The 24,660-nt window shown below is 50.3% G+C and overlaps 1 protein-coding gene across 2 annotated transcripts in view; it reads left to right on the top strand.

Annotated features, from left to right (window-relative positions):
- MEGF8 (multiple EGF like domains 8) overlaps positions 1 to 24,660 on the top strand; it is a 59,106-nt gene that overhangs the window by 21,418 nt on the left and 13,028 nt on the right. The window contains exons 18-37 of one of the 2 annotated variants that reach the window (XM_083753562.1): positions 1,617 to 1,735; positions 3,573 to 3,704; positions 4,541 to 4,654; positions 6,152 to 6,400; positions 7,217 to 7,413; positions 8,698 to 8,908; positions 10,834 to 11,053; positions 11,755 to 11,887; positions 13,010 to 13,224; positions 13,855 to 13,965; positions 14,914 to 15,032; positions 15,121 to 15,325; positions 15,797 to 15,968; positions 16,269 to 16,432; positions 18,273 to 18,417; positions 19,624 to 19,858; positions 21,170 to 21,299; positions 22,741 to 22,951; positions 23,741 to 23,955; positions 24,113 to 24,320. In XM_083753562.1, coding sequence (XP_083609688.1) covers positions 1,617 to 1,735; positions 3,573 to 3,704; positions 4,541 to 4,654; positions 6,152 to 6,400; positions 7,217 to 7,413; positions 8,698 to 8,908; positions 10,834 to 11,053; positions 11,755 to 11,887; positions 13,010 to 13,224; positions 13,855 to 13,965; positions 14,914 to 15,032; positions 15,121 to 15,325; positions 15,797 to 15,968; positions 16,269 to 16,432; positions 18,273 to 18,417; positions 19,624 to 19,858; positions 21,170 to 21,299; positions 22,741 to 22,951; positions 23,741 to 23,955; positions 24,113 to 24,320 — 3,505 coding nt within the window. The remainder of the gene's footprint in view (positions 1 to 1,616; positions 1,736 to 3,572; positions 3,705 to 4,540; positions 4,655 to 6,151; positions 6,401 to 7,216; positions 7,414 to 8,697; positions 8,909 to 10,833; positions 11,054 to 11,754; positions 11,888 to 13,009; positions 13,225 to 13,854; positions 13,966 to 14,913; positions 15,033 to 15,120; positions 15,326 to 15,796; positions 15,969 to 16,268; positions 16,433 to 18,272; positions 18,418 to 19,623; positions 19,859 to 21,169; positions 21,300 to 22,740; positions 22,952 to 23,740; positions 23,956 to 24,112; positions 24,321 to 24,660) is intronic. The other variant, XM_083753563.1, reaches the window with a different exon arrangement.

The raw sequence follows: 24,660 nt of genomic DNA on the forward strand, positions 1-24,660 counted from the left end.
CTTCCTTCCTTCCTTCCTTCCTTCCTTTCTTTCTCCCCCCCCCCCCCCATTTATATTTTATTAAATTTCACATATACACCCCAATACATAAAAATCTATCTTTACTTCTGTTGACTTCCCACTCTGTTTTCCATGGTGTGTTTTTTTATCCACGGCCGTTCCTGCTCCCTATCTTCTCTCTTTTATATCATAATGACAATCTCTTAATTCCTTCTGTTGCTCATAATTCAAACAGGGTGGATTTGATTTAAATCAAATTGATTTAAATCACGAAAGACTCATTCTTTCTGGTATAATCTTTAATATTTGCAACCAGATGAAGGTTTCATTTTTGGAATAATGAATTTTCAGAGTAGGTTTTACAATTATATCAAAAATTACTGATTTGGTTACACTATTAGAAATACGTAGACAGATAATTATAACATTATTGTGAAGTTTAATAAGTTAACTTTATATTTGGACAACTTTTCTGCTATACTTTATTGGAAGGAGAAAAACAATCATTTCCTTAATAACAGTTTAAACAATTTATTTAACTAAAACAATAACATTATAGCATATATATTCATGTTTGTTAACTGATGTGGTTAAACTTTTTTTTTTTAAAAAAAAAACACCTTAGGCTGAGTTGTGGCACACAGCACGCATGAAAAAACATAAAACAAATCCTTATTTCCTGATGAATAGCTTTTGGACTATAATGTAACTTAAATAGAAAACTATCTTTAGAAAGATTTTTTCTCCAAAAGCATTTTATTTTAAAAAATCTAATTTAAATATTAAAAATCCGATTTTCTTGATTTTAGAATTAGAATGGGGGAGAGTTCTCTTGCACCAGTGTAAATCCTTGCATTTACAGAATGAGAGATTTAAAATAATAATAATAATAATAATAATAATAATCATCATCATTTTTTCGATACAAACAACAACCGCAAAAGACACTACAACAAAAACCATAATAACAATAATAACACAATTTGACAATTCAGATTTAAATACACTGATATACCTCTGACTGCACCTTTTAAACAATATTTCCCCGCCTCTCTCTCCTCCCCTCACTTCCCACCACTATCCGCCTTATCGCTTAAATATTCATTCCAGATTTCTTCATACTGTATTTATCCATTCTTAATTTGCGTTGACATGCAATTCGTTCATATGTAGCTAATCTGTCCATATTATCAATCCATGTGCTCAATTGGAATCCCTTCTAATTCATCAAAATAATTTTTTTTGCTTCTAATATAGCATGGTACATCCATTTTTTTTTACCCCTTGAAATCTCCCATGTTTCCGGAATATAATTTAGAATTAAATTCAGTTCCCCTAAATAACTATTTCTTTTTATTACTCTTACTATAAATATCCTCACCTCACACCAAAATGATCTTATCATCAGGCAGTTAATCATCATATGTACCAACTTCACATTTTTACTCCTACATCTCCAGCAGTTGTCTGCACTTGTTATTTTCTTCTGGTATAGTTTTGCTGGAGTCCAGTGGACTCTGAATATTATTTTCTGTTGAATAAGTCTCTCGGAACGAGAGACTTGGCACTCGTTTGGATGCGAGCCCCATGCTTCCTCTTTCATTCCCCTGCTCCAGGACCCGTTCTGCGAGTGGCAAGTGAACAGCAGCAAGAAGGGGGACTTCCTCTGCAGCCGCCGGGGCCGCCTCCCCAGTGCGATCCGCTCTCCGAAGGACTGCCCCAAACTCTGCAACCAGTGAGTGAGCCAGGGGGGCGGCGGGAAGGTTTGGGATAAAGCTGTGGTGGAAAGGAACCTCGGTCAGACTCTGCCCTCCCGAGCACGAAGGCCACAAACAGAAGTGGATGAGAGCCAGGTCAGGAGAGCGAGGGGCAGTCCGTGGCTGGGGCTGAGGGGCCAGCCAGCAGATGGGAGACGTGTGGCCTTGCAGGGAAGAAGGCAGCAGGGAAAACTAGAAAAGGGAAGCTTGGAAGTATTTGGGGAGTCCTCTGGGACGCGAGGGGACGCAGGTGGCGCTGTGGGTTAAAGCCTCAGCACCTAGGACTTGCCGATCGAAAGGTCGGCGGTTCGAATCCCTGCGGCGGGGTGCGCTCCCGCTGCTCGGTCCCAGCGCCTGCCAACCTAGCAGTTCGAAAGCACCTCCGGGTGCAAGTAGATAAATAGGGACCGCTTACCAGCGGGAAGGTAAACGGCGTTTCCGTGTGCGGCTCTGGCTTACCAGAACAGCGATGTCACGCTGGCCACGTGACCCGGAAGTGTCTCCGGACAGCGCTGGCCCCTGGCCTCTTAAGTGAGATGGGCGCACAACCCCAGAGTCTGTCAAGACTGGCCTATACGGGCAGGGGTACCTTTACTTTACCTTTACCTGGGACGCGAGTGGCGCTGTAGGTTAAACCACAGAGCCTAGGACTTGCTAATCAGAAGGTCGGCGGTTCGAATCCCTGTGATGGGGTGAGCTCCTGTTGCTCGGTCCCTGCTCCTGCCAACCTAGCAGTTCAAAAGCATGTCAAAGTGCAAGTAGATAAATAGGTACCACTCTGGCGGGAAGGTAAATGGCGTTTCCGTGCGCTGCTCTGGTTCACCAGAAGCGGCTTAGTCATGCTGGCCACATGACCCGGAAGCTGTACGCCGGCTCCCTTGGCCAATAAAGCAAGATGAGCGCCGCAACCCCAGAGTCGGCCACGACTGGACCTAATGGTCAGGGGTCCCTTTCCCTTTCCCTTTCCCTTTACTGGTTGCTCAGGTCAGAAAACTCACTCTGATCCAGCATCTAATGCCCGCTCTTTGCCAGTGGGGAAGCAGCAGCAGTGTCTTATCCTCAAGAAGCCTGAGATCATGGAATTGTAGAAGTGGAAGGGACCCTGATGGTCATCTAGTCTGACCCCTTGCAATGCAGGAATCAAAGATGCTGGATTCCTAGCACAACCTGGACCTGGGATGCCCTGGTTCAAGCAGCAGCGGCACCAGGGGGAAAAATTCAGGAGGTGGGGGGCACTAGGACTGGATTAACCATTAGGCAAAGTAAGCACGACATCACATGCTTATAACTTATACGGTTTTATAATTTAATACCAGGTTCTTCACAAAGGGCATCAAGGAAACACCGCAGAAATTTTCCATTGTTGGATTTCTAACATTAATGGTCACAAATTGCTCGTTTTCTCAGTTGGAGCATATTAAAAATGCCAACCGAACAACTATGCAACAAGACAGGCTGGATTCCTTATCTCTACCTAGTATAGAAGCAGATGTGTTATGTAAGATTAGTTTTGAGGATCTGATCCAGGACTTTGCAATTAGAAAAAAGCAGGAGTGGAAAAAATCGGATATAAAGCAGAAGTATACAAAAATAAACATTCATTTTCCATCGTACCTCAGGTTTTGTTTCATTTTGAGTTTTATTTTACGGTTTATTGTTGTTTATAGTTTGAATTAGATATATTTGGGGGCACCAAAGTATTTTAAAGTGTTTAGGACCTCTAAAGGTCTTAATCCGGCCCTGGAAGGTGCAGAAGGGGCAATGTAGTTCTGAGATCCGGTCTTGAAAGCGTTGGTTTCTCCTCTCGTCTTCCAGGCGCAATACCTGCTCCGAGTGCCTCTCCAACTCCAGCCAGTGTGCTTGGTGCCAGTCCACACGTAGCTGCTTCTTCTTCGCTGCCTACCTGGCCAAATACCCCTATGGAGACTGCCGCGGTTGGTATGACAGGTACGTTGGGCATGCAGCAGGAAGACTCGGGGCATGAGGAAGTCACGGTCTCCTTCGTGGTTGTTCGGCAGAAAGAAGAAAGGCAGAATCTGCACAGGCTCAGAGGAGCTTCCCTCTACTAGCAGGCTGCAGTTTGGAAGAGCAACACTCCTGGCTCATAAAAATGCTAGTTACAAACTCCCCTAACCCGGAAGTAGTACCTCGGGTTGAGAACTTTGCCCCAGGATGAGAATGGAAATCCAGCGGCAGGCCCCATTAGTGAAAGGGCGCCTCAGGTTAAGAATGGTTTCAGGTTAAGAATGGACCTCTAGAACGAATTAAGTTCATAACCCGAGGTACCACTGTAATAGGTTTCCAGAAGGAATGATCAAATATGGGCGAGCCCCAGCCCAGGTTAAGCACCGCGTGAGGGGAAGTGGTAGTGGAAAAGGAGATGGCGATTTATTCATTCATTCATTCCACAAGATGCATATAAGCATCCCATTTATGCAGGAGTTATGCTCCGAGGCACCACACCCCTCAGTGAAATCGCGTATATTTGAAACACCATTGAAAGAGCCTGCAAAGGCCCCTTTCCGCCTTGCCCCAGAAAAATATTTTTGTAGCTGGTTCCAAGTTCCTGAGAAAGAAGATGTTCAGAGGGCTAGTAACTTGACTACTTAAATTTCAAAACAATTTATTTACAGCAAAACCAGAGTCGTCCAACTGACAAATTAAGTTGCTAGGCATCAGGTTACTAGCCCTCTGGACCCCTCTTCCCTCTTTTCCTCCTTTCTCGAACCCAGTGCATGCAGGAGCTGCTCACCAACCTCTTTCCCCCCCTCCCCTCCCCCCAGCGTGCACTCTGTGCCCCAGTGCCTGGACTGCACCCGGTTCAACACCTGCCGGGAATGCCTGCAGAACTTTGAATGCGGTTGGTGCGGCAACTCGGACAACCCCACCTTGGGAAGGTAAGACTCATGTTTACAATGGTTCTTTTTGTCAGGAGCTCGTCCTACACTCGAGTAGGACCCTGGCAGAGACACATGCCCAACTGGCATGTTCCCTCCTTCCTGGTCGATCGTTCAGGAGCTTCAAAAGCTTTCTTCAGCCCGAACATCACAGGGACCGATGCCAACAGACATCGGCACACTTAGGGATCTGCAGAGTCTTTGCAGCTTGCGTAACAGACCTCAGCAACTCAGCATTTTGGCTAATCTACTTTATTTACATATAAACACACACGGAGCACTACAACATGGCTCCCTCTCTCTCTAGCATCAGACAGCAGAGAAAAAGAACAAAGGACAATAGTCCCACTTCACGGGGACACAGTCACACAAACATCCTGTCTCCGTCACTTCCCACTCTGTGGAGTCAAAACATATACCGTCATGTGATAGACAACAATCCCATGACTGCAATTATGGAGCACGAATTCTAACACTTCTTCCCCACCTCATAAACAAGGTGCCTGCTTTAGCCTGGCCACGGATGAGTAACTATATCACCTTTAGAAGACATCTGAAGGCAGTCCTGTATAGGGAAGCCTTTCAATGTGTAATGCTTTATTATGTTTTTATATATGTTGGAAGACTGGGGGCAGCCCAGTCAGATGGGTGGGGTACAAATAATAAAATTATTATTGTTATTATTATTAAGCTTACTCCCAGGGGGTGAGTAGAACAAGGGGGCAGGGCGGTCAATCCACCATTTAGTGCGTCGTGCCAAATTAGGAACCTCAGGTTTGACTTCAGTTTCACCATTTTAACTTCAGTTATGGTTGGGCTCAGGACTGCAATATCTGAAGGACCACCTCTAGCCACATGAACCTGCCCAGATCCTGAGATCATCCTCTGAGGCCCTTCTTTGTGTGCCTCCTTTGCGAGAGGGTGGCAACACAACAATGGCCTTTTCTGTGGTGGCTCCCTATTGGTGGAATGCTCTCCCCAGGGCGGCTCTCCTGGCGCCTTCATTAAACAACTTTTCGCCCCAGACAAAAGTGTTCCTTTTTCATTAGACAGTGCCCTTTTAAACAGCTTGTGGGAGAGGGCGGGGATCATTGTTTTGTTGTGGTTCTTATTTTTATCATGTATTCTGTGTTTTTTAATGTGGTGCTTTCGTGTTGCGAACCACCCTGAGATCTATAGATGTAGGGTGGTATGCAAATTTAATAAATAAAATGAGTAATGTTTTGAAGGAAGAAATTACAATCTGCTGTGTTTGTGCTGGAAAGGTTGCCAAGTCTTTTCCATGAGGTTGTTGTTTTTCTTTGAGTGACAGCAAAAAAAAAATCAACAGCCAGAGGTTTTTCCCATCGGTGGAGGGTCAGCAGAGGGAAATACGGCGCTTGTTGAATTTCTCTTTGCCATACAGGTGTTATAGGCAGGGAACCCTTTGAAAGCAAAGGTGGTTTCAGCCCTGGGACTGTTGTGAGGTGAATAACTTCTTCCTTGTTCCCTCTGCAGGTGCCTCCCCGGGGATTTCTCAGGCCTGAACACCTTCCTGAACTGCTCTGTGGCCCTTTGGGAATCTCACGGGCTGCTTCCCACCCACCCGGCTCAGTGGTCCTACAGGCAGTGTCCAGATGTGGACGAGTGCCGCCTGGGCCTGGCTAACTGTCATCCCTTTGCCAGCTGCAAGAACACACCCAACTCCTTCGAATGCCACTGCAACCGAGGCTATGCGGGGGACGGGGTGGCATACTGCAACCAGACGTGAGTAGGGTGGGCACGAGGGGCGGGCAAAACGCTTTCGGCAGGTTTGGGGTGAGGTGGGGGGTTTCCTTGAACTTGGTTCTGGTTACAGGAACCAGAGACTGTCAGCAAGCAGGCAGAGATTTCTCCCCAGTGTTCACAAACAATGAAATCTGCTCCCACAATATTTAGTGGTGGCCACCAGCCTGGCTTTAGAAGGTCATACAGATTCATGGAGAGTAAGGTTCTCAGTGGCTACGAACCAGGATGGCCATCTGCCATGAATGCTATAGTTGAGATTCCTTCATTGCAGGAGGTTGGACCAGAGGAACCTTGGAGATAACTTCTATGATTCTGTGATTCCATAATTCCCTCCACTGCCAGAGGCACTATGTTGCGTATCCTAAGCAGGGAAGAATGCTCAAGTGCAGACTTCCCATAGGCATCTGCTTGGCCACTGTGAGAACAGGATTAGATGGGCCTGTGGCAAGATCCTGCAGGGCTTTTTCTGACGACCTTATGATGCCAGGAAACCCCCTTGCAGAACGTGTTTGTGAGCCTAGGTTGTCTGATGGGGTTGGTGGTGACGGTCCTGTGACCCCAGACACTCATCTTTCTGAAACTTCTGAGTCAGTTTGGCTGCGCCTTCTCTATTAATCCAGTCCCTCTGAAGGATCTGTACCATACATTGAAAGCACTTTCAACACGCATTTTAAACTTGTGAGTCCCCCCCAGAGAATCCTGGGAACTGCACTTTGTGGAGGGCATGGGCCCTGTAGCTCTGGGAAGAGCTTTCTCCAGGACTTTCTCCATCTCCCCCTCTCTGTTTTCACACAGCTGCTACGACGAATGCGCACACGGCGAATGCAGCGGGGCCCCCAACTTCACCTGCGTGTGCGACTTGGGCTGGACCTCCGAGACTATCATGGGGGCCACCCCACCGCCAAGCGGGGTGCAGTGCAATGTGGACTGCGGGTGCCACTTCCACAGCAGCTGTGGGCTCAGCGGGCCTGGTGTTTGCGACGAATGCCAGAGTGAGCCAAATGCTACTTGTCTCTTGCTTTTCTAATTTACGGTTTTGTTGCATCGCTGTTCTTTGGGCAGTAAAGCACCGTCAGTGTGCACCTCGGAGGGTATAAGACGGTTTTCGGACTACAACTCCCATCAGCTGTGCTGGTTCGGGCTGATGGAAGTTGTAGTCCAAAACCTGTGGAGGGCCTGAGGTTGGTGAAGGTTTGGTATAAGTGGACAGGTCCTCAGTTCTTGCCTCCTCCTTCTCTCCCCCTAGGAAAGGGCCATAGGTCAAGAGGCACACATCTGCCTTGCATGCAGAAGCTCCCAGATACCACCCCTGCCCTCCGCAGGTAGGGCTGGGAGAGATTTCCTGTCAGAAGCCCTGGAGAGCAACTGCCAGTCCGTGCAGTCAATACAGTGGTACCTCGGGTTACAGACACTTCAGGTTACAGTCTCTGCTAACCCAGAAATAGTACCTCGGGTTAAGAACTTTGCTTCAGGATGAGAACAGAAATCGCGCAGCACAGCAGCAGTGGGAGGCCCCATTAGCTAAAGTGGTGCTTCAGGCTAAGAACAGTTTCAGGTTAAGAATGGACCTCCAGAATGAATTAAGTTCTTAACCTGAGGTACCACTGTACTGAGCTAGACGGACCCAACTGCCTGACTCAGTGTAATTGTCAGGAGCGAGCCAGCAGTAAATCACACCATGCAAGTTGGGGTTAACTCTTTATTAGCAAAAGCACGCTTGATACAGAGGTGTCATGCTGAACTCATCTCTGGCAGGTCTTGCCCCCATGAAGCTGTTACTGAGACTGGAGGTCCCCACCTCCCCACAGCCATCTAAGTCCCCTCCTTTCCAGGGTGTTTTCCAAGCTGTCTAAGACTACACCTGCCTGCAGCCAACCTCTGCCCTGCCCTTTTCATGCCTCTTCTGGTTCTGGGAGACAAGTGGGGAGGGCAGCTGGTCACAGCAGGAGGGGGAGACACCCTTGACTCTTCACCAGACTGACTCATCTCTGCCCCTTGGCCTCTCACCTCCTGCCCTTCTGCTTCTGCCTCTGGTCTTGGACTTTTCTCTGCCACATATTCTCCCTGCTCACTAAACCTTGTTGCCTCTTCAGCTTTCGATACCACCTCACAGTCTTCTCCTTCTCCCTCTGACCACTCATTGTCATGCCACCTCCACTTCCCGGGCTCTGAGCCTTCTTCCCTTGCCCACCATTCCTGTGCATCTGTGACTGAATGCACTTTCCTCTGTTCCTTGTCCACATCGATCTCATCCTCTTTTTGCTCCTCCTCTGCAGACTGGACCCATGGTGAGCGCTGCCACCTTTGCCGACCTGGCAGCTACGGGAACGCCACAAATCAGAGCGGCTGCCAGGAGTGTGCCTGCAATGGGCATGGCCTGGAGGAGATGGGCTATTGCCATGGGGCCACAGGAGCCTGTTACTGCGCCCCACCCACCGAAGGGCTTCACTGTGAGCGCTGTGCCCCCGGCTACTACGGGGACCCCAGGTGAGAGAAGCTGGTTGATTTGACTGCTGTTGCATCCCCTGGATTACGTCAATACTACCTAAGTTGCACAAATAAGCAACTTCTATGGAAGGCTATTAACCTGAAGAGCTAAGCTGAGCTGCCATGTTCAAGAGCAGTCTATATTACTGACTACCAACTGCTAGATACAAGCGATAGGATTGGCCGCTATAGTCATTGATGCACCTCTGGTTGGCAGCTGTTGTCTGACACAGCAAAGCAGTTCCTCATTTGGTCTGTGCAAAACTTTGCCCACCTTTTCTAGTTCTCCCACTTTTTGAAATTTCGCCTGGTGGTTGCTGAGGACTGCCGGGGCACTTGCCAAGCACACAGTAAAAGCGGTCGTGTTGAACTGCTTTTTCCACAGCCTGCAGCTCCCCAACTGTAATGGTTCTAGGGGTTGCTCGTGCGTAAGTTGTCGCCACACCTGGCTGGGTTACCTGGGTGAACCCTTTCTGTCTGGACAGCCACCCATCCGTGGCTGTCTCAATCGCTGGCAGAATCCGTCAGTGGGCCTTTCTTGAATTTCTTCCAGCAAAGAAGTTCTTTGACGCCTAGTCTCTTCCTACTCTCCCTGCGCGGAAGTCTTCTGCGCAGGGAGGGTGTGGGCAGCGGAGGACCCGTGCTCTCCCCGCTGGTCTCCGGCGAGGAGTCCTGGAGCCCCCTCGCCGATTCCCCCATCTGCCCCCCTTCTCCACTGGTGCTACGCTGATTCCCTTCCCCAGCAGATGGGCTGCCTCTCTCCCTACTGGGACCCTCTCCAGCATCCCTCTGGAGCATTCCCTCCGCCTCTGGCTCCGATGGCAGTTCCCTGACACCGACTTTCCAAAGACTCGCCTCCTGAAAAACAAAGAAACACAGAGCTTTTCCAACATACATGCTATGGGAACCATCAAACTTTCTATTAATGTTTAGTGTCGTTAGAGTCTTTATTTTAAAGGTCTTTTGTTCCTGGCTGCCCTTCATTTGGGCCCAAACTGCATATTTTTAATGCAAAACTCTCGCACGTCATTAAAGAGGTGCAAAATGGATCGAACTGCTCCCTGATGTGTGCCGTGTACTGGCAAAAACCCAAAGACTGACATACGCACACATGCTTCTAGTTTCCTGGAACAGGAAGTATTTGTGTAGGGCTGTGTGCATGCCTTGGGTCCATTGCAAAAGTGCCAGCTCACAGAACATGACTGGGAGCAGAATTCAGCCTCCTTTAAGAGGAAAAGTAACAGAAGCTTTCAGGTCATTACGATGGTGTAATGGTATACCTGAAAGGGTGCTGTTCCCTGCTGCCACTGCTGGCTTTAGTACCTTCCATGCCTGCTTTTCTCTCTCACTGACTTGCAAAACCAGAATAAGTTATAAAGGAAAACTTGTGCACAATTGCGTAGGTTATACACTTTTGCATAGAATTCTGCAGAATTCTCTGTCATGGAGAATGCTGACCTGCAGTGAGCCACTCTTCCTCCTTACTCCAATAGGGCGGGGGTTAGGCAAATTAGCTTTACAATCTTCATCCCTGACATTTGGAGGAGTAATTGCCATCTCCGTTTTTTTTTCCCCTGCTTCTGCTTACCTCCAAGACAGACTGGCGCCTGCGGAAGCTAATTATGGGCTATCTTTTCCTTCCCCGTCCTAAGTTAGCAGGGTGGGAAGAGAGTTGGTGGTTTTTAAAAATAAACACGCTGCAAAATCACCAAAATGAAACGCTCTTTAAGCCTCCTGGCCGATTCCTCAAAAGACCAAGGCGATGCCAAGTGGCCATGCTGTCTTTTCAGAATTTCTGTTAGGTTGGGCCAGACTTCACAGTTCTTTAAAGGGCAGGGTGACTTCGCGCAGCCCTGCATGACAAAACCAAAAGGATTTTGGTCTGCTTTATTTTTATTACGGTCTGCTTTATTTTTTTCCACCAGAAACGAGGGCATTTGCTACCAGGAGTGTGTGGGGCGCTCCTTGCTTGCCAACCTCTCTTCCTCTTCCTCGTTGAGCTCTCAGCGGGCTGGGGGGCCCCCGCAGGGCGGACTCTCCTACTGCGTCTGGGTCTTGTCGACCACTGAGGACATGCAGCCCTGCCGGCCAGAGCAGATCTGCCCTACGATCACCCTTACTATCCAACCCGATACCCTCTGTATGGTGAGCACAGGGGTGGGCACAATGGGGGCCAGGGGGCTGATTCTGTAGGCAAGTGATATCTTCCAGAGGCAGATGCTTGTCATTTAATACATTAGTAATGTCAGAAATCAGCAGGAGGAGATGGACATGACTAAAGCTTCCTCATTCTTCTGTCTTCTGTGGCATTTGGCATATTTTGCCTAAAAACATAGAAGCATGTAGCCCCCCCCCCTTTTTAAGGGGGAGGCAGTTTCTTGGGGCGCTGGAAGTTTGAAATATTTTCCCCATTTCTTACCATGAGATATTGGTGCAAAAGATTAGAGTGGCATTGTAAGAATTTTCACCACTCTCCTTTATCCCTCCCAGTTTATTTAACGGAGCCCAGTCGTGAATGAAACAAAATCCAAACTGGGCAAATACCTCCCCCCCCCCCACATTTCATGCCACTGAATCACCCACCAAATCTCGCCACGAAAATGCATGCATATTTCTCTAAGCATATCTTTGTTGTGAACTTGCTTTTAGTAATGGGATGATGGGATTTGTAGTCCAACAGCACCTGGAAACCCAAGTCTGGGAAACCCTGATTTAGAGTCCCTGTTGGAAGTCACAAAACAGAAACCAGAGGGCTGTATTTGAAAAACTGAGCGTCTCTTTGATGAATAGCAAGTTAAATCCAATGCTGATGACTCATGCTTGCTTCCCCTTTGCTTTCTCCTTAGAATAACTATGTCTATGCCTTTGATGGACTTCCTGACTTCCTGGACACGGGCCTGATCCAATTGGATCGCACTCTCATTGGGGCTTTCTGCGGCCAGGGTCGTCCACATCCCATCACTGTGGAGGCTGTATCAGGTAGGAAGGAGGAAGGAGGTTGGATTCAAGAGTTTTGATGCGGGGTGTGAAGTTAGTGAATTTGTTTGCTAGTCAGATCCACTTAGCTCCACATTACGACTCTTGGCTATGGAGAATCACATACCTTTATTTGAAAGGCAGGGTTCCTTTCCCACTAGTGAGAGGCAATGAAAGCTTACGAAAGGCCAGTGGCCTCTTAGGCATCAGCATCACCACTCATGAACCAGAGCATCTCTTTGGCTGTGTGTTGTGAAGCAGCCCGTCTAATAACAGGCAAGCTGACTCTCACAGAAGGGACCTCTGGATGCCCTTAGAAGCAGCAAAATATAAATTCCTGCTTCGTTCCTCCACACTCTTGCCCTGATAAAGGAAATCTGAATCCTTCTACGGAATGCTGGATAGTTCAGTTAGTTAGACTTGTGGTATAGGGACACGGGTGGCGCTGTGGTGTAAACCACTGAGTCTCTTGTGCTTGCTGATCAGAAGGTCGGCGGTTCAAATCCGCACAACAGAGTGAGCTCCTGTTGCTCTGTCCCAGCTCCTGCCAACCTAGCAGTTCGAAAGCACACCAGTGCAAGTAGATAAATAGGTACCGCTCCGGCAGGAAGGTAAACGGCGTTTCCGTGCGCTCTGGTTTCCATCACGGTGTTCCGTTGCACCAGAAGCAATTTAGTCATGCTGGCCACATGACCCGGAAAGCTGTCTGTGGACAAACGCCGGCTCCCTTGGCCTGAAAGCGAGATGAGCACTGCAACCCCCTAGTCGCCTTTGACTGGACTTAACTGTCTAGGAGTCCTTTACCTTTACCTTTTTGCCTAGACTTGTGGTGCTGATAACGTTGCAGGTTCAATCTCTGTACGGGACAACTGCATGTTCCTGCATACAGGCTAGATCAGCGGCTCTCAACCTGTGGGTCCCCAGATGTTGTTGGGACTACTACTGCCATTGTCCCTGAGCTCAGGCCTTACTAGCTAAGGTGATGGGACTTGTAGTTCGACAACATCTGGGGACCCACAGGTTGAGAAAGGTTGGGCTAGATGACCCTTGGGGCTAGATGACCCTCGGCAGTTCCACGATCTAGGAATGCTGCTCCTCCGATTCTCTCCCTCCCTGTACTTGCAGGCCTTCTGGTCATCTACTACGAGGCCAACTCCACCGAGGCTTCGGGCTTCAACGCTACCTACACGGTGCACCGCTGCCGCCCCAGCTGCCACCCCAACCAGGAGTGCCAGGAGGGGAGCTGCATCTGCAGAAACGGCTACACGGGGCCCAGCTGCCAGTTTCAGATCTGCCCGGGCAACTGCAGCGCTCATGTGGGGCAGGGGGTTTGCAACAGGGTGAGCCCCGGGGGTTTGGTTGGTGTGTGTGCATGAAGGGCAGGAATATTTCAGAAAGGTCCAGGGACAAGGGTGGCCTCAATGGCAAAGGGGAAAGGCAGTTGGTTTCTGCCCAGGGAGTTTAGGAGCTGACATGGGTGCCCAGTCAAAAAGCATTCACAAGCTAGGAAGGCATTAAGTTCCAGGCCTGGTCTGCAGTGATACAGGTATGTCCAAAGGGCCTTGCACGACAGAATGACAAAAGCAGTGCTTGGATACAGGTAGGGTTGGCTGCATTCTGCTGAGCAGAATGGCTGCAGGGTGGGTAACTGAACATAGGTGAGGTGGTCTTGAGTCTACACCTTAGGGAAAATGCAGGCAAGCAGACTATGGGTAGAAGTGCAGGAATCATATATAGCTGCTCATCGACATATGAAAACCTCCAGAAAGTACAGGAGTTACCTGGGTACTTTGTTTGTGAGAGCCATTGCAAGTTGCCTCTCATGAGCCTCAGGTGGTTTGACGGTGGCCTTTGAGTATTGTGATGGCAGTGCAGAGCCAGTTTCCAAAATTTGTGTGCGTCCTCGTGTGGGTCTCATTGTCTTCCCACCCTTCTTTGTCTCTCTGCCTACCCCCCCATCTCTTCCCTAGAGCCTGGGTCTGTGTGTTTGCAGCGATCGGTTTGCCGGCAAAGATTGTTCCATCCCTCTAGATGCTGGCAAGATCATTTGGGAAACCTTGATCGACACCCAGCTGACAGCTGTAAGTGAACCCCCACATCCCTTGAAGGCTCCCTCTGACATTAGCTTTTTGGTTCATTTTCTCTGTCAGCCGGCCTGGGGCCTCTTTGAGCCATGAGAATGGGTAATTTATCACTGAGAGCATACTGCATTAATTTTTTTTAAAAAAGTTCTTGCTGCTCTGAGCAATGTCACTCTTGAAAATAGCTGTGCTTTGGGCTTCTTGCACACTCAGGGCATCTAATCAGTTTGTCCTCTATCTGAGGAGGAGGGCAACTGACATGATCAAGGATCTGGAAACCGAGCCTTATGAGGAACGGTTGAAGGAGCTGGGTTTGTTTAGCCTAGTAAAGAGGAGAGGGAGAGGAGATATGATCGCCATCTTCAAATATCTCAAGGGCTGTCACATGGAAGAGGGAACAAGCTTGCTTTCTCCTGCTCTGGAGGGGAGGACTCAAACCAGTGGCTTCAAGTTACGACAAGAGATCTTCTGACGAAACATCAGGAAGAACTTTCTGACTGTAAGAGTCTTTTGACAGTGGAATGGTCTCCCTCGGAAGGTTGTGGGCTCTCCTTCCTTGGAGGTTTTTAAGGAGAGGTTGGATGGCCATCTGCCATGGATGCTTTAGCCAGTGGCGTAGCATGGGTTGTCAGCACCCGGGGCAAGGCAAGTAATTTGCGCCCCCTAACCCGTGGATTTTAGCAGGGGGCAGAGAGCTGCGAGTGCGAGCGCCCCCCCCCAGATGATGCGGCCGGCCCCCCCTGCACCCCCCACGCTACGCCACTGGCTTTAGCTGAGATTCCTGCATTGCAGGGGGTTGGACTAGATGACCCCTGGGGTCCCTCCAGCTCTACAAGTCTAAGATTCTACGCACTCAGGGTCTCTGAGGCAGCCTGACTGGCCACTAAGTGGGCATAGATGCAGAAAGACCAACACTATAATCTAACCCTCACCTGTGCATTTTCCAAGGACACAGCCAGCCGGTTTCTTCACCGCCTGGGCCACACCATGGTGGAGGGACCGGACACCACGCTTTGGATGTTTGGGGGCATGTCGCTGCGAGAGGGGATGCTGGGCAACGTGTACAGGTAAGAGACCCTCCCCTCCCCAGGCTTATTCCAATGGGCCGCCCCTGCCTTTCCCATCCTGGCCATAGAGGGCGCTGTCTCTCCGCAGATACTCCATTGCCGAGCGCCGCTGGACCCAGATGCTGGCAGGGACGGAGGACAGAGGCCCAGGGCCCAACCCCCGGTACTTTCACGCGGCCGCCTACATCCCCTCCTGCAAGGCGATGTATGTGCTTGGTGGACTGACGACCGACGGGGTGGCCAACGACTTCTGGCTGCTCAACCTCACCACTTTGCAATGGAGGCTCGTGCAGGTAAGCCCCCTCATTTAGACTGCGAGCGGTTGGCAGGTCCCTGTTAACCGGATCAGGCCAGTCCACTTCCAACCGCAGGCAACCAGATGCTTCCAGGACACTCCCAAGCTGGGCATGTACCTTCTCCTGATCCGAAACTGTGGGTGTTGGCAGCAGATTATTACATGACCGATAGAGGAATGAGGAGAGGACCTGAGTGCGGGAGGTCTCAGCGCAAAGGCCTGGGGTTAATGCACAGAGCATATGCTCCTCTGTTTCCACGATGCAGCCTACTGGGTTCTTCTGGTGGAGGGGAAAGAATCCATCTTAGCCTATAAACTGCCCCCTCACATTCCACCAGTGTTGCTGCAGATGAATCCACATTGGTGGAAAGAGAAAGGAATGCTGTGCCCCACACCCCTACCCTGTGCCCTCCTCTTTCATATGCCCTGGATCCTGACATGTTCCCTGTTCCCTTCCCGACTTCTCCAGGATCCTCTCATCCCAGCCGTGGCCGGTCACACACTCACGGCTCGGCGTGGCTCTTCCCTGCTCCTTATTGGTGGCTACTCTCCTGAGAACGGCTTCAACAAGAAACTGCTGGAATATAACGTCGTGTCGGAGAGCTGGCGTGCCGGGAGCCAGGCTGGAACGCCCCCTACGGGTAGGGGATCCTTTCGACCCGCTGTGGGGCCCTGGGATTGACTAGGTGGTTACAGAGCCAAAATATGCTCCTCTTGAGAAGGCAAGGTTGCCTTGATTTGAGACAGTTGCCTCTTCTGAAAACCTCTAAGGGAATCCCATAAATCCTTCGTGCCACAGTTGCAAGGTGTGCAGGCTGGGAAACGTTACAAATGTCCCACGGTGCCTGACTCTGTATTTCCACTAGTGAGATCAAACACAGACCCTGCCCCCCCAGTCCCACCCAGCAAACAAAACACCTGGTATTGAATTTACTTTTCAGGTCTGTACGGACACTCAGCTGTGTACCACGAGGGCACAGATGCCATCTATGTCTTTGGCGGCCATCGCTTCCACGTGGAGATGGTTTCTGCTTCCCCTGAGCTCTACAGCCTTTATTATCCCAACCTGACCTGGAGCTTGCTGGCTCCGTCTCAGGGGCCAAAGGTGAGATGCTGCCAGGGCAGAAATGTAACAGTTGCGGCCAGGGTGCAGTTAAGTACCAGCCTTCCCAAAAAGACACAGGGCTTCAGGTACGGAGAAACCACCAAAGAGTTTCCCAGTGTAGAGATTCTCCCCATCTTTGGTGCCGCTATTGCAAAGCCCTGAGGCCCAGAATGATTTATGAGGTCTGCTTAGCACTGTCTGTGAGATTCCTGCATCGGGAGATGACCCTCTTGGTCTCTTCCAGCTCCACAAGTCCATGTGTTGCAGGGAAATGTAGGATAGCATAAGTGAGAAAAGATTCATTTTCGAGGACAGCACGGTTGTGTGTGTGTGTGTGTGTATGCGTGGTGTGTGTGTGCCTGCACCTGTGTCATGTGTGCCCTCTTGCATATACATGCTAGGAGAGGCGAGATCACGTAGAACGTAGGCAAGCTCAGTGCAAGAAGTTTGGGTGTTGGAGGTAGACAATCCCAATGACATTGCTGCTTCACACAAAGTACAATTAAGCAGGAAGTTTAAATACGTAGCATGGAGATCGGAAGATAGGAATCTAGGAAGCTGCCACCTTATGCAGAATTAGAGCTATCCAGCTCAATACTGACTGGCGGTAGATCTCCAGGGTTTCTGGCAAAGGTCTTTCTAAATCCTATCTGAAGTTGGTCCATGACAGAACCTGGGATCTTCAGCATGAAAAGCAGATCTTCTGCCCCCAATCTACTGCCCTTCCCCAGTGATTTCATGGCCAGGATCTCACCCCCCCCCCCCCCGATACGGGAGGAGCGAGCTGCCTTGAGCGAAACCTTTGCACAGAACAATGTAATGCACGCTTAGCCTTGTCATCTCCTGGGTGTGAGTCAAGCTGATAAGGACATCAGCTGAAGCCTTAAATCACTCTCGGCAATTTGTCTTCCCTTTCCTGCGGAAGATTTCGTTGTTCCTCCCGAGCGAGTTATCTGCTGTCTGGTATAGGTTGGCCATGATGAGCACATGATCCTGCAAACACTTGACAGAGCCATCATTTCCCCAGGGAGGGTGCTTGTCCTCCTTGCAATTTCAGCGATGGTGCAATTTAACATTTTCTTTCTTTCCCTCCTTCCCTTGCCCTTACTGTGGGATGGGAGTCCAAACCCACCCAGCCCAGCTCTTTCTTGCATTAACCATAAGGCTTTTGTTATTGGGGTCCTAAGCCGTGAAGAGCTTTAAAGGTCAAAACCAGTGCTGTTCGATGGTTAGTGCAGGCAGCCAGTATATTTGGAACAGAACTGTTTCCCCAGCCACTCTGGGCGACTTCCACTGAATATTAAAAACAAGACAGCATCAGAGATTAACAAATTCCCTAAAGTTGTCTTTTAAAAGTAAAATAGTTGTTTATTGCCTTGACATCTGCTGGGAGGGCGTTCCACAGGGCGGGTGCCACTACCGAGAAGGCCCTCTGCCTGGTTCCCTGTAACTTGGCTTCTCACAGCGAGGGAACCGCCAGAAGACCCTCGCTGCTGGACCTCAGTGTCCGGGCAGAACAATGGGGGTGGAGACGCTCCTTCAGGTATACTGGGCTGAGGCTCTTTAGGGCTTTAAAGGTCAGCACCAACACTTTGAATTGTGCTCGGAAACGTACTGGGAGCCAATGAAGACTATATATTGTTATAATATAGTCTGCCCTGGAGAGCCAGAGCTTAGCAATCTCTGTCTTTCGGGTGAGCAGAGCATCTGGGGGAAGAATGGGCTTGAGAAGGGGCCCCGTGGAGTACGAGGCTCGTATTGGGGGGAATTGTGATATGCTATTACTAAACGGCTCTTTCCTGTCTTTCCTCAATCCCTTGTTCCCTACTACCCTCACCAGCCGCTGGCTCACTTCTTCCACGTCGCAGCAGTACTGAAGGACACCATGGTGGTGATCGGGGGGCGCACAGAACGTGAGAATTTCACCAACCACCTTTTCTTCTACCAGCTAAACTGCAACACCTGGATCCTACCCAACAGCACAGGTCAGGGCTGGGATGGATTTTTTGGCAAGATCGGAGGTATAGGATTTGACATCAGCCTGTGGCCCAACAATCTGAGCTTCCTTACAAATAATACTCCCTGGTCCCTATTTGACATGCAGAAAAAATGATGCAAGTCATTTGAATTTGCAACGAAACAATACCTTACCGGTTCAGAATTTGAGTTGATTGCCACAGATCGCTAGGGCTTCAAGTCCTCCATGTTTGCACATGTGATGAAGGAGAGTGGGTGAGCCTCCCACAATGAGGACTGACTGTAGACATGTGCCCACCTGTTATCCATGGTTAGGTAGCGGAGGGCACCCCGTAAGGAGTTCCTGCTGCCTAGTGTGCGTATTTCTCTATCCCTCCATTTCAGCTAGCTGTGCTTAGCGTTACGTTGACACCAGAGTTTTTGCCAAACAAAGCTAGTGCCAAATCCATTTCTGAAGCTGCTTGCACGCTCTCACTTGGCATCAACCATGGTTAGCAGTTCATTGTACAGTGGTACCTCGGGTTAAGTACTTAATTCGTTCCAGAGGTCCACTCTTAACCTGAAACGGTTCTTAACCTGAAGCACCACTTTAGCTAATGGGGCCTCCCGCTGCCGCCGCACTGCCGGGGTACGATTTCTGTTCTCATCCTGAAGCAAAGTTCTTAACCTGTGGTACTATTTCTGGGTTAGCAAAGTCTGTTACCTGAAGCGTATGTAACCTGAAGTGTATGTAACCTGATGTACCACTGTAGACAGAAAGCTAACCATGGTTAACTCTGAACTCGAAAAGGGAGCCTTTGTGAGTGGAGGGCAGAGAGTGTGGCCTGCAAGCTGCTTTCAGTTGTCTAGAAGACTGCCCAGTGTTACGTCGGCGCTGGGCCCTTGTAGAAATTATATTCATTTATCTAGTGAAGCGAGGGGGAACCTCTGGCCCTCCGGACGTCAGCAGATTTCAGTTCGCATCATTCCTGTCCACTGGCCAAGCTGGAGGATGAGATCCCCTTCCCATCTGCTGCTTTATAGGTTCCCTAGTGCTTCCTCATCTTCTGTGTTTGCCTTGCAAATCGTTTCCTTCCATACTTTTCTGAAAGAACACCTTCAGTTGTTTGATTTGGCTGCATAGGTGCATTTATGTGCTTCCGGCCGCTGTCCTTAGCCCTGTGTGTTCTCTCTCCAGTTTTGCTCAGCTGTGCATTTCTTTTTCCCATCTTCAGCAGAAGCAGTAGTGGGAGAGCCCATCATGGAGTCCATTGCCCATGCTGTGGCTGCTGTCGGAGGACGCATCTACCTCTCTGGGGGCTTCAACGGGGTGGCGCTGGGGCGCATGGTGGCCCTCTCCGTGCCCTCTGACCCTTGCCTCATCTTCAGCAGTCCGGAAGCCTGCAACAGGTCCAACGCCAGCTGCACCTGGTGCCACGCCAGCTGCCTCTCTGCGGATGCTGCCGAGAGGTGAGGAGGGGCAGAGTCTGGGCAAACGGCAAAGATGAGAGTGGCCGGACCGTGCTTCTTGTTAGGAAACAGGACGGTGCGGTTAGCAGTTGGGGTGGGACTAGGCAAGAGCAGAGAGAAGAACTGGGGGCTGGAGCTGTTTGGGAGGAGCTCATTGGTGGCAGGAGAGGCACAAGTAGTCAAAGGAGTTAAAATGAGGCATTGCCAAAGCTCCATCAGGTGCCTTCAGGTTATTGTAATGTAGCCATTCCAGGGAGCGCACAATTGTTAGCACATGGATTTCACATTTGTGCTGCGTAGTTTCATAAAGTTCTAAACAGAAGAGAGACTGAATCCTCTACCCCCCAAAATCACATTGTACTCCTAGATCCATAATTTCCCATAAAGTACAGACGAGTGCTCCCCTTCTTGTTTCTCCCTTGCTAATTTGTTTTCCAGGTTCTTCAACTTTGCCAAAAACTCTCTTGAGCCTAACCAAACCACCATAGATACACCAATTTCCATAACCAAACTGATTAACTTTTGAATCTCATCTAATAGATGGTTGAATCGTTTATTGGGAACACCTGTTCTTACGTCTTTCATTGTGAAAATTGCTTTAAGACCCTTAATTTGGTTGTCCTCTTCCATCCTTATTTTCCTCTCATTGTTTCCACGCAAGCCAATTTTGTTTGCTCTCATCCCATAAACTTTTTTTCATCCTCTTCCTCCATTTGTTTAGAGCAGGGATGGGGGAGCCTGTAGCCCTCCAGATGTAGTTGACCTCCGGTTCCCATCAGCCCCAGCCAGCAGGTGAGGAATGATGGGAGTTGTAGTCCTCTGGAGGCCTACAGGAAGATGGATGTGGCCTCCTTTAACAATGTGATTCATTGTGCTATCCTCTCATTTTAGAGAATTTCACTCCCTTTTAAAAAATAAATAAATCTGGGGGGTGCAGATCACGCATTGAGAAGGTTGAGAGCCAGTGTGGTGTAGTGGTTAAGAGCAGTAGTCTCGTAATCTGGGGAACCGGGTTTGTGTCTCCGCTCCTCCACATGCAGCTGCTGGGTGACCTTGGGCTAGACACACTTTTTTGAAGTCTCTCAGCCTCACTCACCTCACAGAGTGTTTGTTGTGGGGGAGGAAGGGAAAGGAGAATGTTAGCCGCTTTGAGACTCCTTAAAGGGAGTGAAAGGCGGGATATCAAATCCAAACTCTTCTTCTTCTTCTTCTTCTTGAGCAAATAGGGTTGGTCCTATAGGTATAGGAGGAGAGTTTGGAAGAGTTTTTTCCCCACTGAGCTTCCTCGTTGCTCTCCTTTCCTTCCTGCAGGCAGGGCTGTTCTGGTGGGACCTCCTGCTTCCCCACCCCAAGGTCCGCAGATGAGTGCCGCCGGCTGAGGACCTGCAGCGAGTGCCTTGCCCAGCACCCTCGTGCCATGGCCCACAGCCTGGGCATTCCAGTGAGTAGCCCCCAGCCCTCCTTCTGGCAGCTGGCCCACTGCCTGGGGAGACCTCTTCTTCCTTCTGTGTTGGAGGTTGCGGGGCTTCCAAACTCGGCACTCACTTTTTAGGGAGCGCTGAAGGCAGGTGGTGGCCTTCGGCTCACACTGTAGTAGCACGTAATACCCACCTCTCCAGTTCCCGACGCTCCCCGAATTGGGTGCAGGGGAATGATAGGGAAGTACGGAATTCGAAACGTGGCTTCCAGGTATTCCAGCGTGTCCCAAGGGAGTGGGTTCTGAGAACAGGGAGGGGGAAATGGCAAAAAGGATTGAGGACATAATTGGGGTTCAGGATGACCCTAACAGATTGGAGAAGTAGGCCCAAAATAACAAAATGAACTTCAGTGGGGACAAATGAGAGGTTCTGCACTTAGGCAGCAAGAACCAGCTGCACAAATATAGGATGGGGAACACCTGGCTTACTAACAGTACATGTGAAAAGGATCTAGGGGTCTTGGTGGACCACAAGCTGAACATTAGTCAACGGTATGATGTAGCAGGGGAAAAGGGCTAATGCTCTTCTAGGCTGCATCAACAGAAGTAGTCCAGATCAAGGGAAGTAATAGCACCACTCCATTCTGCCTTGGGCAGATCACACGTGGAGTAATGTGTCCAGTTCGGGGTACCACAATTTAAGATGGATATTGAAAAGCTGGAACGTGTGCAGAGGAGGGCGACCAAGATGATCAAGGGTCTGGAAACCAAAGCCTTATGAGGAACGGTTGTAGGAATTGGGTATGTGTAGCATGGGAAAGAGGAGAATGAGAGGAGATAGGATAGCCATCTTCAGATATCTAAAGGGCTGCCACTTCGAGGATGGAACAAACTTGTTTTCTTCTGCTCTGGAGGCTACGACCCAAACCAATGAAAGGAGATTCTGACCAAACATCAGGAAGCCCTTTCTAACAGTATGAGGTGTTCAAAAGTGGAACGGACTCCCTTGGAAGGTTGTGGACTCTCCTTTCTTGGAGCTTTTTAGCCACCTGCTGTGTATGATCTAGTTGAGATTCCTGCATTGCCGGGGCTTCGACTCGGTGACACTCAGAGCCCCTTCCAACTCTACAGTTCTATGATGGAAAGTGATCTGATTGCAACCCCTAATTTCCACCTGCAAATCAGCATCAATGCTACTCAGAACACACTGAGCGCCAGAAAGGTTACAGTGCCAGTTTATTTATTAAAACATTTGCATATTGCTGCCTTACTTTAAAAAACCAAAGTGGTTTATGACAGCCATACAATCAAAACCATATGAAAATGTAAATTTGTGAAATAGGCTTATATAAGCCAAGGGGTTCTACGGGGTTGGGGCTTGAAGCATTGTCGCCAGCCTTTGGTTTGTAGTGACTGCCCCCAGTCGGGGAGGCTTTGACCTTGTATTCTGAACCCCGCCCCCCAGGCCTTACCCCAGTGCAAGTGGTGCACCAACTGCCCCGAGGGCGCCTGCATCGGCAGCACCGGCAGCTGCACCTCGGAGAACGACTGCCGCATTAACCAGCGCGAGATCTTCGTCGCCAGCAACTGTTCGGAGATCTCGTGCGAGGCCTCGGACTGCGCCAAGTGCACGGCTTCTGGGAAGTGCATGTGGACGCGGCAGTTCAAGCGCACAGGTGAGGGGCAAGAGGTGGGTGGCGGGGAGGGAACCGTTGATGGGCCTTGCAGGCAGAGGGAAGGGGCTGCACAGGAGTGCAAGGGGGAGGCAAATGGGGATTTTGTGGCTGGAAGCCCCAGGAGGGGAGACTGCTCTTGGGCACGGGACCTGCCTGAGGGTTTGCCAGGGGCATCTCGTTGTCCACTGTGAGAACAGGGGGTTCTGGATTAGGAGGCCCAATGGCCTGATCTTATGTTATTGGGTTCTTCAGGACAGAACACCACACTAAGTCAGATAGTGGTCAGACAGCCACTAGCGAATCAAAGGCAGATTTGGGGGAGTGGTTCGGCCGCAGAGGTTCAGGGATGCTGTGACTATGATGTAGAATGGAAGGTGAGAGGCCAAATTTGAGGCACCAAGATCTGCCACTGGTGGAATGAAGGGTGAACGGAAGCGTTTGGGGGGAGCTGATGAAAAGAGCAAGGTGAATTGGTAGTTACTTGGCTTGGGAGGGGATCCCCGAGATGAAGAAATCCAAGCAGCTTTCCTTACAGCAGCATGTTGCGCAGTTCACCATGGCTTTCTCCTGCCCCAGCTGCATGGAGCTCCTCTTTATTTCTGTGGGGGGCTGTGCACACGTCCCACAAGTCAGGCCCCTGGGTGCTTAAGTGGCCCTTGGGAATCATCCGAGAAACAGCTGACGCGCCTCCTGGTATGTGAGGAAAAGGAAGAGGCGTTTCGGACACCACAAAGGCCACCATCTCTGACTCTTCTCCTCCTCCTCCTCCTCCTCCCGCTTCTGGCCCAGGGGAGACAAGGCGTATCCTGAGCGTTCAGCCCACCTACGACTGGACCTGCTTCAGCCACTCTCTCCTCAACGTGTCCCCCATGCCGGTGGAGTCGTCGCCTCCGCTGGCCTGCCCCACGCCGTGCCACAACCACAGCACCTGTGGGGAGTGCCTGAGCTCCAAGGGGGCCGACGGGGGCTGGCAGCAGTGTGTCTGGAGCGTCAGCTTGCAGCAGGTAATCCCCGGGGGCAGCAGGGGAGCTTGGGATTGCGGAAATTCCGCTAAAAACGGGCTCCTCTGCGTCATTTATTCACGGTGCAGGATTTTGATTGGGAAAAGTGCGCCCACGTGAGCTCTAACAGGCACCCTCTTCCGCCCCTGTCTCCCCGCAGTGCATGAGCCCCACGTACCTGCCCATGCGCTGCGCGGCCGGGATGTGCGGCCGAGTGCTGAGCGGGGCCGAGAGCTGCACCCCGTCCTGCTCCCGTTTCCAGCAGTGCGCCCTCTGCATTCAGCAGCCCCGGTGCGGCTGGTGCGGCCTCCGTGGCGAGAACGGCAAAGGGCGGTGCATGGAGGGAGGGAGGAGCGGTCCTCACCACGGTAGGTACCGAGCAGAACCGGGGGGTGGGGGTGGATGGGTCAATGGCACCTTCTCAGGGAGTGTGGATAGCAGCACGGGACAAGGCATGGAAAGTGGCAGCCTGGCAGTAATGCGCACAAATCCTAGTTGCAAACAAGGCATTTCTCCGAGAGGTCCAGAGGGTGGCAACACGAGAACGGGGCCTTCTCTGCAGTGGCTCCTCCTCTGTGGAATGCTCTCCCCAGGGAAGTTTGCCTGGCGCCTTCATTATAGATCTTTAGGCGCCAGACAGAAACGTTCCTTTTTAACCAGGCCTTCTGTTGATCCAATTTACATCCTTGTTTAGGGAAGTTTTTAATG

Source organism: Podarcis gaigeae (genome assembly GCF_964106915.1).
Source record: "Podarcis gaigeae genome assembly, chromosome: 8".
In the NCBI taxonomy this organism is placed as follows: domain Eukaryota; kingdom Metazoa; phylum Chordata; class Lepidosauria; order Squamata; family Lacertidae; genus Podarcis; species Podarcis gaigeae.